The sequence below is a fragment of the Anguilla rostrata genome, chromosome 14 (genome assembly GCF_018555375.3).
Source record: "Anguilla rostrata isolate EN2019 chromosome 14, ASM1855537v3, whole genome shotgun sequence".
Classification (NCBI taxonomy): domain Eukaryota; kingdom Metazoa; phylum Chordata; class Actinopteri; order Anguilliformes; family Anguillidae; genus Anguilla; species Anguilla rostrata.
In genome coordinates this window covers 19,626,419-19,645,881 of record NC_057946.1, presented here as the reverse complement: position 1 = coordinate 19,645,881, position 19,463 = coordinate 19,626,419, and the positions used below count along the sequence as shown (strand labels likewise).

General features: G+C 46.1%; 1 protein-coding gene across 5 annotated transcripts in view; it reads left to right on the top strand.

Annotated features, from left to right (window-relative positions):
* Window positions 1-19,463, top strand: part of ctif (CBP80/20-dependent translation initiation factor) — a 109,054-nt gene that overhangs the window by 63,992 nt on the left and 25,599 nt on the right. For 3 of the 5 annotated variants that reach the window (XM_064308959.1, XM_064308960.1, XM_064308963.1), the window contains 3 exons: window positions 1,846-1,938; window positions 9,128-9,695; window positions 10,631-10,930. In XM_064308959.1, coding sequence (XP_064165029.1) covers window positions 1,846-1,938; window positions 9,128-9,695; window positions 10,631-10,930 — 961 coding nt within the window. The remainder of the gene's footprint in view (window positions 1-1,845; window positions 1,939-9,127; window positions 9,696-10,630; window positions 10,931-19,463) is intronic. The other 2 variants (XM_064308961.1, XM_064308962.1) reach the window with 2 other exon arrangements.

Sequence of the window (19,463 nt, the reverse complement as noted above, 5' to 3'; positions counted from 1 at the left end):
CGCCACTGCACGCACTGCCTGGGCGTTAATCATTTTCAGGATTGCTTATGTGTTGGGGCGTCCCCGAAGGGGGTGGGGGGGGGGGCGCAGCAGATACTGTTTCCGGGGAGGAAGTCATCTGTTTTTTCTGGGTGATGGATGAAGGTGCTGAGGGAGGGATCGGGAGAGATGGCGAAAGTGCCTGAGCAGGCTGCTGTCATACAGAGGCTCCACAGCGCACTGCTCACCAGTGAGAAGAGCCGCTGGGACAAGCTAATCACACCACACATACATGTTATTTTTCATTACATTATTCATACATATATATTTAAATGGGTTTATATTATATATGAATAATTTCATTTCACCAAATGTTTTATGCAAAAGTGGCAAGACTGCTTTCTCTAGATATTGGTGTGTATTGCTATGATGTGGGTATTATGGAGCCCTTGTAGACCAAATAATCCACTGAACATGCACACATCCAGTTCCTCTACATTTATAGCGGAGTTTCATGCGCTGAACTGTGAATTATCATGAATGAAAAAAGCCACGCAAGAGTGAACCACTTAAAAATGTGTGCATTTCATTTCATCTTCTCTCAATACTTGAGTCACTTACTCTTCATGTGTGCACTCTCTTTCTCCCTCCCTTACTCTTTCCAAAAGGATCTGATGTTTGTTTGCTTGAATGGAGCTGGTAAGAGCTAGAGTACACATTCGTTAAATGAGCATTTGGCATCCACAGTCTGGGGATCTCCGGATTGTTCTGCACACGCGTGTTGCTGATTTTATATTTTGTATTTTAAGCCCTGTTTACACTCTGCTGGAACAAGGGACCTGTGCAGGATAAAAGCCATTGATTGGTGGAGACGCAGTCAGGGGATTGGATCGGTGAACATAAAGGAGTGTTCTCTGTCACTGATCTCTCTAGTCTGAGCCATATATACGGCGTATTCTGGATGGGTTTGCTGTTGGACTGTATTTAAGCCAAATAACTATGCTTAATGTTTACTGTGCATTGCATCTTTCTCTGCTCTGTTGAAAGCATGTGACCAAATGTGAGAGGAACTAAATGCAGGTAGGGGTTTATAATGAATCTGCATCAGGAGTCAAGGTATGGAGTTGGCAGCAGTGACATGTGCACACCTAGGGTTTGGATCATCTGTTTTCAATCTCCACAATTCCCTTACAAGTCTGGACCATGGCTACCTCAAGTGCTTCCTGCAGAAGGCTCGACCGTGGCTACCTCAAATGCTTCCCACCCATCAACAGATGTCTGTGTTAAAACATAATGGAGTTTGAATTTAAAGAATCTGCACCTGAAATTGATTTGGGTTATTCCTCATTGACATACATACTTACCCTAAAGTCCAAAGCCTAAACATAAAGTATTCTGAACAACAGCAGATGATAAAGTAGCAATTGCAGTGGAAGTGTACTCTTTGTACTGATTACACATGAGCTGCAAAACAGACGGAAGTTATCAGCTACAGAGTTTTAGAAGTACTGTAAAAGAGAACAAGTGTACAAGTGTGCATATTCAACCATGTTAGCTAGCCCAGGAATTTATCTTTTATTTTGAGCACTTTGAACGACCATCTTGACTGTTGGTGTTTCCTCTGGGAGGTGCAATCGGATGTACAACACCGGCAGGAAACCTGTCATACAACCCTGGGCTGTCATCACCACGGCAACATCCATTGGGTCACCTCATTCCACTCTAGACTGCCTGCCGTAGTGTTCCAGTAGAAGTCTGTAGCCGTTTGCTTGTGTTTTTTGTGTTATCCCCTCCTCTTCCCACGCTGGCCCCTGGCCCCACTGCTGTGCCTTGTGTCCGTCCCTCTCCCTGTCACCCCTCATTCAGACCCGCGCACTCTCATGCTTTTAGACCCGCCCATCTCTCCCCGGACCAGCTAACCGTGATGCTGCCCGCCGATGGGACGCGGATAGTCACCAGGTCAGTCAAACCATCGCAAAGCGGGGAGGTCACGGGTTGGTCAACCGCTATGGCTTTGGGATGCTTTTACCCGTATAGGTTTTCCAGCTTATTTCCATTGTAAACGTGCCACCAGTAGGGTGCCATTTTATTGGGAAAAAATGGCATCCTTACTGGTGTTGTGTTGGCTTCTTAAACAGCAGGAAAATCTATTTGGGTCGGCACCCCATGGACATGGTTTGGGCTTTTCGTTTGGCTCCTTGGTACGTGGGCCCACTTTCCGACTCTTCTCTCTGGTGTCTTTGGTGGTATTTTGTGGAGTGAAGCTTACTGAGTTTGACACTTGGGTGTGACAAAATTCAGCAAGTGTTAAGTCTCCGCAGGATGTCACTGCACAGGAATCGGGAGGCTTTTCAAGCTGGGTTTCGTCCAATGAGATGGAGATGTTAAATCTCAAGGGATATTCAGAAATGAAGGCCATGCTCTAGTCTATCATGTTCTGTATTTCAAACATTATGTGTTTCACACTGCATCTTTCACACTGTCTCATGCTTTTTCTGAAGCGTCTGCACTCACTGCCCGTTCCTCTGGTTGGTTTCAGGCTAATTCTTCACAAGTGTTGGTGGGCGTAATTGAAAATTCCCACTCTTTGATTCCAGTAAAAAGATTCAAATTGAGCTGACCACCATGCACGCTGGGGTTATACCGACAGTGAAATTAAAGACAGGGGGAAGCTGATTTCGTGCTCCGCAGGGCTGTCAACCGTTCTGTTTGTTGGACCAACACGCCATATTACTGGATCTGTTATGCCTCAGCTAGCCAGAAGGTATCAATTGATGTGACACAAAGAAAAATGGAAGGTGATGAGTTCCACACATGCTAGCTGCATATATATGTGACAACATCGTTTTTGCCCTTTGAAAAGGAAGCCATTTCAGAACAAGAATAGACACGTCAAAGATCTGAGGAAAACATTCTAAAATTGTCGAGAAATATCTCATCCATGATTACCACTGTCACACTGTCAGCCATTTTCCACACTTTTAAAAATAATTGTATTTTTTAACAATACAGTATATAGAGCAACTGGCATATATAAATATGTTTTGAAGTATGTGTAGCATGTAGCTTACCCAGTTCATCAGGTGTCTTGTTTCAGCATGTAGTTATCATATGTTATTTATCATCAGTGAAATAAATTTTTCAGTTTCACTGTTATGTTCTAGTAGTGCTTCATGGCTACTCAATATTGATGGGGATTTAAAGTGGTTGTGTGTGTTGGTGAATGATGGCCTTTGCTATCTGTTCTGAAATGGCAGTGGTAGGACTGATACTACTGGGACACTGCAGTGGTCCTCAGTCAGCTTAGTGTAAGATGTCTAGATTGCTTACCCTCTTCATGATGGCACTAATTTGGGATCAATGTTTGCTGGTGTTGGACTAAAGCATATTATTCGACCAGATGTTGCAAAGTGATTCAAGCCTTTTCACAATTACCTAGCTTTTCCTCCTTTACCCACCTGTATGCCTCCACTACCTGTGCCACATCATTTTGTATGTATTCTCCACTGTGCCAGTGTATAAGAGGATGGAAGCCCATGCTATAATTTTTGTTCTCTTAGAAGGTATTACATCAGACATGACATTGTGCCAGGCCAAATGTGATGGGCTCTGGTCCATTTTTACAGTTTAAGGGCATGGTATTTTTGGCATTGAGGGAACAGGAAACCATTTTGTTTATGATGCAATTTGTGAAAGATCCAAGTATGAAGCAGCAAGCATCTCCAATGAGGCAAGATTATTGCTGCTATTACTCATTTCAAAAGGCCCAGTGAAACTTAATGTGTACGTCCTGAGGTAAAACCATCATAGTTACAGTGATAACACGTCCTCAGTTTTCAATGGGTCGGTTTAGGGACCCAACACTTTCCGTTGACTCAAGACTTATAAATTCACATGGTTGCAATGCTCCATTTGAAAGGAGTTAATGTTCTAGAACTTTCATGCAGCCGCTACTCAGCCCTCCTATAATTTTGGGTTTAGTCTCTACTTTGCTGGTTAGGTATGGACACATCCTGAGCACGCAATGCTGAGGCAGTTTAGTGTCCATTAGCCAGGATCCAGTCTTTCCTATCTAATAGCTTCTTAGCAAATATGGATGTAACTGAGGCCTTTGATAACCTTATAATTTCCTTTTGAGGCACCCTATGGCAATTTATTGCATGCATTTCCAGATGAATAAACCTTGAGTGATTGTCATCTGGACAGTATGCCATCATATTATTCTGTCTTGACTCCTGAAACTATGATGGTATGCCTGACAAAGAGTTTTCCAGAACTAAAAGTTGTGTTGCACCTCTAAACTTGTTTGGGGACCACTTATTGTAGGGAGGGAACGTGAGACGAAGACCAAGCGGACAGGCTAACACTCATGCTTTTATTGCATACAGTGCAGCAGGGCACCTAAATTTAAAGTGTAATTCACTTTTTTAAATAGGGCCAAATGTCAGCATTGTTCTCACACTGAAGAACTCTACAGAGTGCAGTTATATTATTTTTCAGTTGCTCCTTTAAATGTCAGAGCACTAATATTCCTCTTGGGATCCAACCTGTGCCTTTGTTGAGCATTTGTGGAGTTATTGTTGACCTGACAAGGAGAAAATAATTATCTTTATTAAGTTGCTGGGGTCACAGTTTGTTTTTCCAGGAGACCATCTTGTTGGCTGTTCTGCCCACATTTAGAGACTGAGAGTGTTGTATTGTGTTGTTTTTTGATCTTTTGCCTGGTAATTACCTATTTTTTCTCACTCATGGTTAATGAGTGATACACCGTTGCGTTTAATTAACTTGAAACAAAAGTTTCAGGTTAACAGCTGATCCCAGCTATGGAATCGCTTTCTTCCACCTCCACAAGTTCTCTCTCACATGCTGTCGGAGTTGGCCCCCGTCTGCCAGCCAGACCAAATCATTAGCACTCCCCGTTCTTCGTACGTTTCAAAAATAGCAAACGTGTGGAGAGCGGTAGTCTCTTCTCATTCCTTCTGCGTCTTATCTCCGCTGCTTGGGCCTCTGTTTGACCCGTGGATGCCTGTGGGGAGTGTGCTGAACCCATTTTCAGCAGTCATGTGGAGGGCACCTCAGCCGCCGGGGGTGGGGGTTCTCTGGAGACGGGCACTGAACTGCCCCCCATCCTCCCTGGGAGAGGGAAACGGGAAGGACAGACGCCGCGTACGCCGCCAGGGCAGCGATGCCGCGGGGGTGACTGCAGTGCCAAAATTAAATACCTGACAAATGCTCGCCTCCCCAGACGTGCCCCGCACACTGTCCTAACTCTGGCAGTGTGGAGCCAGCATGTACAGTGCTCCGGGATTCACCCCCAGACGTGCCCCGCACACTGTTCTAACTCTGGCAGTATGGAGCCACCGTGTACAGTGCTCTGGGATTCACCCCCAGACGTGCCCCGCACACTGTCCTAACTCTGGCAGTGTGGAGCCAGCATGTACAGTGCTCCGGGATTCACTTTATCCTGCCGTAAAAACAAAAAACTGTACCGCCTCTTCTGTAGTGAAGTGATGAGGAAACACAAAAACCTTTGTATGCTTCACAAACCCATCCAGCTGTAGATTTGTTACTTTAGTTGTGAGATGATCATAACCGTGTCGTATAAACCTGTACAGTTGCGTGTGCTGGAAAACTGTTGCCAGAATAAGCCTGGATTGGTTGTGATGTGTAGTTTTATACTGTACCATTCTGGGTACAGCGATTGTTTAATGCTTAGTCATCACGTGAACAGCTACTTGCGCAATTTATGCCATGCCTGTCATTGCACAATAATGAACTGGCGGTCCCTTTGTTTCAGTTGATTTGGATTGCTCACCATATTTTTGGATTGCATTAAAACCAGCATGCAATGCAATTACCTTGAGACCAGCAAGCTCTGTAGTGTTGCTATATCATTTTAACAGTTTCTTGATAACACTGCAATTATAGAACATTTGAAATAAAACTGAGTTGTTGTTTTGTCTTGATTGAATTGAATACACCCTTAAAAAGGCTACGTTCATTTGATTGAAACCCACCAATGTATTTCATTTTCTGGGGAATTTGTATTCTTAGTGATTTTTCATTTGAGTCAAAAAATTGACAGAAGATTTCCTGTTGAAAAGAATTCTGTGACAGTATTTGAGCTATTCTTCCGCTGCTAAATGTTACTCAAGTCCAAAGATTGCCTCCTTCACCGGTCCTTACTCGTCTTGATACACTCTCCACACAAGGGTTTCAGTTAAGCCAGCACCTCGTGCTCGCTCTGCGCTCTTCTCTCCTATGGGCCTCATGGCCTATCTGCCTGAGCTGATCCCTTCTGTCATTCAAGTATTTCCCCGCTGAAGGGAAACATGGCTGGGATGCCCCCGTTAAGGTGCATTAAGGGGCTTGTCATGAGCGAGCGGGGGGCGAGAGTGTGTCCCGAAGCATCTGCTCCAAAGATGTTCCCTGAGATAGATAGCCAGCAGTTCAGGAGGTTAACACTCATGAAGCCGCTGAACGACATGGTCGGGGCTTACTGGTCAGACGTCTCACTTTGAGCCTGTCACTGCCAGCCCTTGATTTGCCTGGCTGTGGATTTGAGCAGGGCCCACGGAAGGGGGGAAGGCCTCCAGATCTGCATGTGTGTATTTAGAGAACGCATTTATTTTGGTCGGCCGGAGAAGGACGCCGTTATCTGCAGCGGGAGCCTCGTGATGCGCTCATGGTTTCAGTGTTGAGGCACAAGGTTTCCACGGCTCAACAAGTTTACTGTGCGCCGACCTCCTAAAAATCCGCACTTTGTTCTGACCGCATCTCCTCAAAGGCTGCCGTTTCTCACCGCCGCTATCACGGTGTGAAAGACACCCGGACGTCTCCTGCTCATACGGTAGCTCCGCCCTTATTTCTGCCTGTTCATACTGCAGCTCCGCCCTTATTTCTGCCTGTTCATACTGTAGCTCCGCCCTTATTTCTGCCTGTTCATACTGTAGCTCCGCCCTTATTTCTGCCTGTTCATACTGTAGCTCCGCCCTTATTTCTGCCTGTTCATACTGTAGCTCCGCCCTTATTTCTGCCTGTTCATACTGTAGCTCCGCCCTTATTTCTGCCTGTTCATACTGCAGCTCCGCCCTTATTTCTGCCTGTTCATACTGTAGCTCCGCCCTTATTTCTGCCTGTTCATACTGTAGCTCCGCCCTTATTTCTGCCTGTTCATACTGCAGCTCCGCCCTTATTTCTGCCTGTTCATACTGCAGCTCCGCCCTTATTTCTGCCTGTTCATACTGCAGCTCCGCCCTTATTTCTGCCTGTTCATACTGCAGCTCCGCCCTTATTTCTGCCTGTTGGGTTGAGGGTGTAGGATGGAAGCTGGCCTGCCCGTGTGTGCTTTCAGCTCCTGTACTCAGACACGAGAGCGGCTTTGCCCCCGAGGACTCTCAGCCGCCCGGCACATCTAGTGTTTGGGGTGCTTTGCAGGGTCGCAGAGGGAAGATTTAGATTCCCGTACCCCTCGCCTTCGGCAGCGGTGTGCGGTTTTTATCCAATTGCTGGCTCGATATGAAATTGTGCAATACAAAACAACACACCCACACACGTGCAGTGGGATTAGGTTTGCTCATGCACCGTGCCTCCGAGGGAGGTTGGCGTAGAGAGGACAGATTCTCCTCCGCGGGGCTGGCACGCATTGCTCAGACGTGGCATCACAGTTCTGTCTGATGACGTAAAGCCGGTGGGCTTGCGCACCCTTTCTGCTATAAAAATGGATCAGGTTATTATTTCGGCGCCCTGGGGGATTGCACAGCAAAAGCCCATTAAAATAGACTGGAAAAAATATGGGAAACTGATAAGATTCTAAACTCCTACACTCAACCTGTTGAATTCTCCTTACCTATGTGTAGGCGGCCTGTAGTTGGTATGTTCTATGCACATAGGAGCCAGGGGTTCGGCCTGGCCTGTAGGTGGTATCTTCTGTACACACAGGGTGGCAGGGATTCGGCTGTGCCTATTCCCATGCCAACGTCTCTGTCGTTCTCCAAAATGCAGTTTGTAGAAAGCGTATACTGTACAACTGTCAAGCGAAGAGGTGCACCTCACAGAATGTGTGTGGCAGGAAAGTTCTGTTCAGGACACATCTCCAGGAGAGAAATTCAACATATAATTTCAGCTTAATTTATTTTGTGGAATGTATTCTTTGCTTCTCCTGAGGAGCTCCTGTGGTGAGTGTTAGCATATGAGCGCTTTACCCAGACAAGAGGCTGGTCTATAAAATCTGCGCAGGGCTTTTCTGGAGCCTGAGCGTCAGAATGCTTTACTGTGTTAAACGTGTCACGTTTGGGACAATTAATAAATTTTATGACCTCCGCGATGTCAAGCCAGGCATTTTGGTTTGTGAATCTATAACTGGAATGTAGGCTATTGTAGCTAATAAAATAAATCTAAAAATAATTTTTAAACAGGTTTTAAAAGGTGTGTCACTCTCTTTTGTTAGTGTTTTGATCTAGAATATGCATTCTAGCTGTGCATTTTGCCAAAAAAAAACATTTTTCATGAGAAATGTTCCTTGATCTCTGTGAACTCTTCAGACCAGCGGAAGTAAACTCCACTCTGCGGGAAACCTCAGAAGTATGTTCCCAGCACACTGATTGATTGAAGGAGTTGTTTTAAAAATGATTCAATAAACAATGTTAAATTGACAACATCAACAAACTTTTAAATTTCATTTATATTTGGTCTGTGCTTTTAATTATTTCAGCTTGCTTAAAGGACTATTTTGCTAAGGGCATACATGTGCCGGGCTTCGTCCTTAATTCAGGTCAGAGGAACGCACAATTCCCCTCGCTCTCATAAGCTGATGCTGGTTTCCAGGACGAGGCTGGTAACAGGAAATCTCTCAACAAATTTGGTTAATCCTATTTGTGCGTCAGCTGCCACTGAAGCCAGAACGCATGCAGAGAGCTTGAGAGCTTGCGCGTTCGCTTGGCATCCTGCTATTTTTACTAATACACGTGGAGACCGCATACTAGCTATATGCTATATAGTATTTCTGACCATTTAGCTTGTGGGGCAAGGAAGTTGCCAAGCTTTCCTGAGGGTTGAACAGGTGGATGTCGCTGTTTCTTTGTGAGGAGCGTCCGTTGCAAAGCATCGCTGTCATCATGCGGGTAACAGAAGCTCATTGTGATTTCAGGAGACAGCAGCGACTACCTGCAGGAGCCAAGTCCCAGAATCCTCAGCTTCAGCAGCAGCAGCAGTCGTCGCAGCAACAGTCGCAACCGCAGCAACAGCAGCAGCAGCCGCAGCAACAGCAGCCGCAGCACCCTCCAGCCCAGCAGCAGCAGCAGCAGCAGCAGCCCAAACAGCCACAGCCGCCGAACACAGAGCATCCGTCCGGCAACAGCAAGTACGCCCGAGATCATGGCCGACAGTTCCAGGGCCCGGGCCCGCACCCGTCCGGGCGACAGGGCCAAACCCACCACGGCTACAGCCAGAACCGCCGCTGGCACCACAACCAGAAGCAGCCGGCAGCCGCGGGGGGCGAGAAGGGAGTGCCCAGAAACACCAAAGAGACTGAGAATGTGAGGGCCGAGGAGCCTGCCCCCCCGAGGCCGGACCCCGCCCCTGACAAGGGCCGCAGCGAGGGGCCCAAGCCCGGCTCCGCAGCGGAGGACAAGCGCCGGGACAGCAATGCGGAGGGCCCCAGGGTCAGCCTGCTGCAGTCGTCCAAGGAGAGGCTGAGGAGGAGGCTAAAAGAGAAGGTAAAGCTCTTTACTGTCACTCACCATCAGCCTCAGCCTCAGAGAACTGTCTTACTGTTAAAGAAAATCATACTCTATCAGCCTTGTCCTTAGAGAACTGACTTACTGTTAAAGAAAATCATACTCTATCAGCCTTGTGCTCAGAGAACAGACTTACTGTTAAAGAAAATCATACTCTGTCAGCCTCGTTCTCAGAAAACTGGTTTACTTTTAAATGTTGTAGTATCAGATTCATGGAAGGTGTTCTATTCATTCTGGCTAAACAATCCATCAATTTATCATTTAGTCGCTGTTAGTAAATCTTCAATGAGAATAAATTGGTGAAATTGCAATCTTTGATGAATTTTTTTTTCTTTCTGCTGCGTGTTAAATTTTGTGCTGCTGGTCTCAGCTTAACGCTAATGACAGCTTCCTGCGACTGGCTCATTATCACTTCCCTGTGTTGTCTTTCATTTGTAGCCTGCATTATTCAGAGACGCTGTTCCACAGTGCAGATAACAAGGCCATTTATAAACTCCGACTGACAAAATGTGCTGATCATTAAAAGCGGCTTTCTCCTTCGCAGAAACGCGGCAGGGCATCCTGCTGCATGATTAATTAAGCTCTGGAATCTTTTATGTTTTGGGGAGATTTCCATAGTCTGCTTATGTAGTTTGAGCATTTTCGAGTTCCGTTCCGCTGCCTGCTGTGCGAAGAAAACCTCTTCTGCCCTCCAGATTTTAGTAATGTCTTCTTTAGCCGATGTGGGGAATTTTATCGCTTCACATTTTGGTTTCCATTATTCTGTGTGCCAGGAAAAAGCTGATTAATTGCATCGCTACCTTACCTGTTTTAAAACACATTTCTGGATGAATGCCGCTCTGTTTAGCACATCAGAGCCGAGAGCGTCCCCCCCCCCCCCTGCTCACAGGAAGTGGCGTGTCTCGCGCTTGCAGGATGACGTCCCCGTGGCGACCACCAACCCGCGGAGGAACCGCATGGACAAGCTGATGGAGATCCTGAACAGCATGCGGAACAACAGCAGCGAGGTGGACGGCCAGCTCACCACCTTCATGGAGGAGGCGCAGAACTCCACCAACTCGGAGGAGATGCTGTCCCAGATCGTGCACACCATCTACCAGAAGGCCGTCAGCGACCGCAGCTTCGCCGCCACGGCCGCCCGCCTCTGCGACAAGATGGCCCTCTTCATGGTGGAGGGCACCAAGTTCCGCTCCCTGCTGCTCAACATGCTCCAGGTAGGGCAGCGTCACGGGGACGAGGGGCGGTGCCAGAACGACGTGTACCGAGAGCCTGAAGGATAGGCTTCTTCTGTTTCCAGGGAGACCGCTGGGGGGAAGGAAGCAGCTGATACCTGGTTTTATATGGTTTTATATCTACAGTGATGGCAAACTAAATATGAAACGTGTGAACCAGAACAGCTGAGGAACCAAGGTAAACCTTTGGTGACATCATCCTCATTCCTGCAATGCATTTCTCTAACAGAGAGGATGCTGGGAGGGCCAAGAGTTGAACGGGACGTACACCCTAGAATCAAATCCAGACATGAGCAGAGGCCTCGCTGTTTTAAAGCCTACGCAGCCAACAAAATAAATACGTTCAGTCAGGGGGAATATCTGTAGCTTGTAATTGTGCGTCTCCCAACGTGGTCTAAAATGGTAAGGTGATTTGTTTACGGATTCTTCGGATCCACTACAAACACTTTTCTGGTTTGTGTACATCTGAACATCGGTTCTGAAAATCAGAGGTGAATGTAAGTGTAGGGCAAGTCTGAGGGCTTGATTACAGTGATAAGGAAAAGGGGGAAAGGAGATCAATTTCAGAACTAGTCAAGGGCCTCCCCATAAATACATCTTGGAGGCCTGGGGTAATTACTTTCAGAATACCTCCTGGAAATGTTATCTGGAATAAGGTTTATGTCATGAATAAGGAATGACCAAAGTACCTTAGGTGAGTTATGTGAACCCACTCCAAACTATCATGAAACCAAAGATGACTGTTATATCAAATATTTTCATTGGATTAGATTAATGTCCTTAATCAGTAAAGAGAACAGGCAATGATGGCCTACTTGTTCTTTCATTCTTATTGACTGTTAAGTTCATTAATTAAAATGAGAAATGTCTAGGGTCCCAGTAAATGAGGTGATTTATTTTATGTGATTGATTATGCATTCTCAATCGGTGTTCGTTAAAAGCAGAAAGAAAAAAAATCTGAATTTTTTTTGTTTGAATTGAAGCATAGACAATGTGTTTGAGGTGAATTTACATTTGAGTTGAATCGGTTCACCGAAACTTGTGAAAGCGGCGTGTGCCCGGTCAGTGCTAATTGATGTCAGTGCCCTCCCCCGCGCGGCGAGCAGAGGGAGAATGTCACTGGGCAGAGATAATGAAGAGACGGCCAGCCCGCTGGCAGCCCGGGCGGGGAGGCCGCGGAGGTTCACCCCAGGTAATCACCTCCGACGCCGACGCCGACCGCCCGCCGTGGCCTCTGAGGTTTCCGCCTCGATTTAGCGAAAGCGTCGCGGAGCGAGAAGCCCCGGCAGACCGCCGCGGGGCAGCCGCCGCGGCCCGCGCGTTTAATCCGACGCTCCTCTCTAAATGTCAGCCTCGCCTGCGCGTGAAGTTCTCCCTGTTTTTTCGCTTCATTTTTTTGAGTTTGTTTAGTCACCTGTTGCTGATGTGGCAGCATGGCCGCAGTATGGGAGACTGGTGTGACAGGGGTTTTGGGCTCACAGCACTGAGCTTACTCAGGAAGTTTGCTGTATTTTTTCCACAGCAGTATTCAGTAGATATTGTGACTCTCTGGTTGTTTGTTGGTTGTACCTCTTGTACCTCTTCTCTGCTCCTCCTCCTTTTGATTACTCTGAGCGGAAGATATTTACGGTGTGCACGATGGTGTGGTTATTCAGTGGTCAGACTAGAGCTGTTCAAAATCTTTGTTTTATACTTTTTTATTTGATAATCTAACCATTTTCTCACAATGAAATGTCACCTACATTTCTCAACTTGCCTTTGCTTATTATTACATTACATTACATTACATTACAGGCATTTAGCAGACGCTCTTATCCAGAGCGACGTACAACAAGTGCATTAGTTCAAGGTGCAAAGGTGCAAAAGAAACACACTAGAGTGAAGTAAAGCCTTACCGTTACCGTTAACAACACAGCTAGCTTACCTATGGCTTACCCAAGGCTATATTGGTGTGGCCTTATGTCACTTGCTACTTTATGTATCTGCTTGTGAATCAGGAATTTTTCTTACCCATGGAATTTTTCTTACCCATTATATTTTTATACACCTTCAATATGGGCACACACACACGCAATAAGGTTTTTTGTCTTTCTGTTCTTTATAAATGGCCCTGGATACAAGTGTTTTCTCAGTAAATCCCTCCATAATTCTTGGACAATCCGTTAGAATTGTGAAAAGTGATCTTTTGTTTAGTTGCCCTGTGGATGGGACACAAAAATGCCAGCTCACCTCCTGTCAAACAATGCCAGGGTTGGTTTTAAATAGCCGATGAACCACGCGCCAACTGGCGGTGGTGAGGTCATGGTGGCGAAACCTGTCGTAGTGGTAAAGGCATTTGTGAGAACAGATGGTGATGCTACATGTATTCTGTTGCCACTTGATGAACAGCATTTCAACATTTCCTTTTGTATTTAAATGACAGAATCGATCGGCTTTACTGTTCTCTGTCTCCTATTATCAGTATTTATAGATGTTTCCGTTTCCAACAGACAGCCATGATAGTATCTGGTGCTTATCAAGATGAAATGTGTAAAATTTGAATGACGTCAAAAACACAGAGGCACATCGTAATGATGGCATGTCATATTTAAAACATTACCAATGTACTTTATCCGGGTCATGCGTAGTATTAGCAGTATGTTCCTCAGTGCTGTGTAATGCATCATGCATGCATTACACAGCATCGACAGTAAATTATACAAAAATATTATTACTAGCTAAGATTTACTTTGGACATGTGATATACTGTATTGTTTTGTATTAGGCTACTTAATATAATTCTAATGGTTACATTCTTCATAACACATGACGTTTAGTATAAGCTGGTAAAAAATTCATATCTGCATAAGACAAGGGTTCTGTCCATTATTTAGAGCCGGTAAAGACATTATGAATACTTGCGTCACGTTTAGTGTTTCCAAACATGTTTTTGATGTGTATTGATTTATTGGCAAGCGTAATGGGTATGAATGAGGTGTGGGCGTTTCCCAGCGTCGCAGCTGCGAATGGGACTGCGAGGTCCAGGTACAGTAACATCTGACATTCATTTACCTTCATTCATTCTCTTTCCATTGTCACTGCATGGGGAAAAGGCACTAGAAGGTAATAAATTCAAAACGTTCTTTTTAAACTGAATTTGAATCTGAACAGTTCAGATCGAGGGCCAGCAAAATGTTGCGCTTTCTGCGCATCCTTACTGGAAATGTTGGACAGAATATGCTCCGGAAACTATGCTCGGCTTTTAATATTTCATGCATTGTTGAAACGTTGAAACAAATGTAAATAACTACATTATTTCCTCAGATACACAAATTGTGTTCTCGAAAACTAAAATGTTTCAATATGACAAGGTTGGCGAGGTTGATGTTCCAGCAGGAAATGGAATGCCGCTGACAGAACAGTAATAGTTCAGTCTGAGGCCTACACAGACTTTTACAGAAGTGGCTTCAGAAAAGGCCCTTCGGTTTTCTCTGCTATTCATTGAATCAAGAACTTTGGCAACTAATTGTGTGTTGTTGTTTTTTTTTCTTTCTTTCTTTCATATTGTAATCTCTTGTGCTTTAATCATTGCCATTGTAACTTCCTGGTGAAGTTTGAATTGTATTTGATGGTTAATTGCTGATTGAGAAGAGATAAGCGAGTGATTTAGCCCTGAGGAATGCATTACCGCATAGCTAATGTGTTTATATTCAACGGGAATATGTGTAAATGATGCTGAAATGGGTTACACATGTCCGCCCGTTCAGTTTTACAGTTACACTCCCTTGGTTTTTCACTTTCCCCGTTAAATTGTCCTTGAAGCATTAAGTCTTTAATCATAGCGTAATAGTTGTTGTACATATGGCAAGCCATTGATAATGTTTTGCACCAAACTGAACGTATTTGTTACCGTTAAATGAGGCGATACTGAACAGCTTTGGTTCAAAACAGGCCTTATATAAAGTTTTTTTTTTTTTTTTTTAATATAGGTATAGAACAGAAATATAAACCAGGCTTGAAAAAGAGAAGTTGCAATGGTGGCAACAATATTGAGACAGCTTTGTCATTGTTCAAAAACATGCCAAGTAAATATGAACACTGTGCGAGTAGCACTGCATTACTGCCTCAACACTGTAGAAATAACGATGACACCAGCAAACAGCAACATGCAGTGTCTTCAGAGTCCCTCTTTCCTGTCCTTTTCTCTTATGCTCACCACCCCCACCCCTCTTGATCTTGACCTCCTATCAGTGGTCAGCCAGTCTGTCTGCACCGCGGTGGTTTTGCGGCTATGTGCGAAGCAGCACTGATGTGTTTTAGGAAGTGAGTGTGGGGCTTGTTTCTCAACACGGTGCCACGTTGTAATTCAAGCCTTCCTCCCCTGCTGCAGGCAGCACTTCCTGTCCCGTCTGGCACCGGCAAGCTCTCCCACCACCGCCAGTCACGGTGCTGTTCTCCTCTACACCACCGCCAGTCATGGTGCTGTTCTCCTCTTCACCCCCGCCAGTCATGGCGCTGTTCTCCTCTATACCACCGCCAGTCATGGCGCTGTTCTCGTCCCACCACCGCCAGTCATGGCGCTGTTCTCCTCTACACCACCGCCAGTCATGGCGCTGTTCTCCTCCTACCACCGCCAGTCATGGCGCTGTTCTCCTCTACACCACCGCCAGTCATGGCGCTGTTCTCCTCTACACCACCGCCAGTCATGGCGCTGTTCTCCTCTACACCACCGCCAGTCATGGCGCTGTTCTCCTCTACACCACCGCCAGTCATGGCGCTGTTCTCCTCCCATCACTGCCAGTCATGGCGCTGTTCTCCTCCCACCACCGCCAGTCACGGTGCTGTTCTCCTCTACACCACCGCCAGTCATGGCGCTGTTCTCCTCTACACCACCGCCAGTCATGGCGCTGTTCTCCTCTACACCCCCGCCAGTCATGGCGCTGTTCTCCTCCCATCACCGCCAGTCATGGTGCTGTTCTCCTCCCATCACCGCTAGTCATGGCGCTGTTCTCCTCCCACCACCGCCAGTCATGGCGCTGTTCTCCTCTACACCCCCGCCAGTCATGGCCCTGTTCTCCTCTACACCCCTGCCAGTCATGGCGCTGTTCTCCTCTACACCACCGCCAGTCATGGCGCTGTTCTCCTCCCACCACCGCCAGTCATGGCGCTGTTCTCCTCCCATCACCGCCAGTCACGGCGCTGTTCTCCTCTACACCACCGCCAGTCATGGCGCTGTTCTCCTCCCATCACCGCCAGGCATGACGCTGTTCTCCTCTACACCACCGCCAGTCATGGCGCTGTTCTCCTCTACACCCCCGCCAGTCATGGCGCTGTTCTCCTCTACACCACCGCCAGTCATGGCGCTGTTCTCCTCCCATCACCGCCAGTCACGGCGCTGTTCTCCTCCCACCACCGCCAGTCATGGCGCTGTTCTCCTCCCATCACCGCCAGTCATGACGCTGTTCTCCTCTACACCACCGCCAGTCACTGCGCTGTTCTCCTCTACACCACCGCCAGTCACTGCGCTGTTCTCCTCTACACCACCGCCAGTCATGGCGCTGTTCTCCTCCCATCACCGCCAGTCATGGCGCTGTTCTCCTCCCATCACCGCCAGTCATGGCGCTGTTCTCCTCTACACCACCGCCAGTCACGGTGCTGTTCTCCTCCCACCACCGCCAGTCGTGGCGCTGTTCTCCTCTACACCACCGCCAGTCACGGTGCTGTTCTCCTCCCACCACCGCCAGTCATGGCGCTGTTCTCCTTCCACCACCGCCAGTCATGGCGCTGTTCTCCTCCCATCACCGCCAGTCATGGCGCTGTTCTCCTTCCATCACCGCCAGTCATGGCGCTGTTCTCCTTCCATCACCGCCAGTCATGGTGCTGTTCTCCTCCCGCCACCGCCAGTCATGGCGCTGTTCTCCTCCCGCCACCTCCAGTCACTGCGCTGTTCTGTGGAATGCTCCGGAATCAGCTTGGTCTGAATGGCGCGGAGACATCTTAATTACAGTTCATCTTTTGCACAAAGATGCGTCTGTGACTTCTCGTCACGAATGACGCGCGCCTTCTGTCTTTTCTTTTTTATCATCATCACTGAGGAGTGTGCATAACCTCCCATCTAGGCATGAGTGTTTGTCCCAGCCTGACCCCAAGGGCTTATGGGGTGACACAAAACGCAGATACCCTAAAGTGGCCTTATTGCGAGTGAGTGAACCGGGACATTGTGAGACTAAATAAATTTAGTAGCCTTTTTGTTGCTGCTAGAATGATGTATATAACCTATGTCTGATACTTGAAACAGAAGTAATTATTAGGCTTTTTAATGTTTTAAACTTACTGATACCTTAAAGAAAAAGACAATGTTCACTGCTAATTATTGTTCCTTATGTATCTACTGTTGTTTTTGGCCCCCATCTTATATTCAGATGTTAGACATGTGTCTCGTGTTTTGAATAATCTTCCCTTTTGCCCTCTGTCTGTTGTAATTTAACGCATCATGTGAAGTGGTATCTGAGATTTCAGCTGTAGTGTGTGGTTTCCTTGGCAACACTGGCAGGTCAAATTCATCTTGATTATTATGAAGCTTGATTGGCAGAAATGCTCTTTGAATGTGACAACATGTGTCGTATTTGTACAGTGATCTCACACTTTACCTATTTTATTCCCTCCTCATCTCTATTTGGAAATTTACACAAAGTCTGCCCATTTTAGAACCAGCACCTTTTTAGTAAAATGCCAGTAGTCTTCTTTTATTCTCTAGAACTAACTTGAAAACTCACTGATGTTACATAATGTCAGCACCGGTGCCAAAACATGTCATACTGATTGATGTGGTTAATAGCCCATCATTTTTGAGTATGCGTGTCTCCATCTTGTTTCATTGACATCTATTTTAACATTTGTAAAGTATGTAACAGTTTGAAAACATGGTTCTTTCCATAATAGTGTTTCCCTGTGAGCTTGTGTGCGTGTGTATCCCTTCTGTGTCTCGCTGCTTGCTTCCTTTCTCCGTTTCCCTCTTTCCCCCACCCCCAGTGACCATGTTCTCTGGTTGTGGTGCGATGGCGTGCGATGGCGTGCGGAGCGTGGCGTAGGAGAAATGCTATGAATTTCAGCTCCGTTTGCATCAGAGGCTTGTGCATTGCAGGAGGATTTGGGCCTACGCTGCAAAATGTATTTCCTTAAAATATGTTTCGAATTGTCGTTGCTGTTCTGCAGTCATTTTTCTGGAGAATATCAGCCTGCAGGATGTTTCTAATGTTTGTGGCTCCAGGGTGGGGCTGCAGACATTGGAGGTGCCCACCACTAATATGTTCTCAGCAGCAGCAATATACCAATCAAGTAACGAAGTACATTTCTGGGATTCAAAAATCTGGAGTTAGACAAAAAAAAAGTGTTCATTTTCAGACCGGTGCTCCAGCTCGGGTTCGTCCTTCGCAGTGTATTATTTTTGTGTTCATTTATTAGGCGTACATGAGCCTGATTCAACTCCACACCAGTGTTGATTACACACCTCATGATGTGCTGCACCCGGTGAACTACTTCTGATCCCAGTGAGTTTTTCATGCTAATATAGACCAATCAGCTGTCTAGTTTTTAACATCAGGCACACAATTATGCCAAATGTACACTTTGAGTGTTGAACGTAATGTTTGCTAACTTTGGTCTCGTCTTTTCACAATTCACATTCACATTCAATTCATAACATTTTACCCTATATTGCTCTGTAGGCTAACCCTGGTTTAAAAATGCATTCTAAAATCTTCAAAATGGAAGTAATATTTTAACTCCTGCAAAAATTCAGTTTCATGGAGAGAGTTGAAAGATCAACTCCCAGAAAAGAGTTGGTTTAAATCTGGGCTAGCATCTATTGAGTGTACACACATGACCACACAATGGTCATGTGTGTACACTCAAATTCAGTTGATTGTAACTCCATTTCTAACTCCATTTCTAGACTCTCTCTATGGTCTTTCTAGAGTCCATATTATCTGACTTGGTAGGTCCATATTTGTCTATTGCATTGTAATCCTTTTCTTCACAAAGATTTGGAGCATGTGCATTATACATACAGTATAACAGGAGTTTTAATTGCAATAATTTCATATTAGTGTTTGATATTAATCATTTCAGGAGGCAACGTCTGAGGGGAACCTTTATTAGTGAAGCTGGCACTGAAAGTATTACAGTTACTTTTCTTTTTCACTGTTACCCTCTAACCAAACCAAACCTGTGCTGGTTAAATATAATGCTAATGACTGGAGCTCTTTCACTCCAGCCTTATTTCCACAAGGCGTGAACAAGCTTCTCCCCAGACCAGAGGAGATGTCCGTTAGGTAGTAACTCCAGAAACTGCACCACAGCTTTGCTTTATTGTTGCCAGTGCATTTCTCTGTGTGAATCATTCATGCCCTGTCTATTCTCTCCACGCAACAACCATTAAGCACTGAGACCTCGCAGGAGATTAGCCACAGGCGATGTGGACGTTAGCCTGGGTATTGAGAGCAACTGATGTCGCTGCCACACTGTGCCCAAGCTA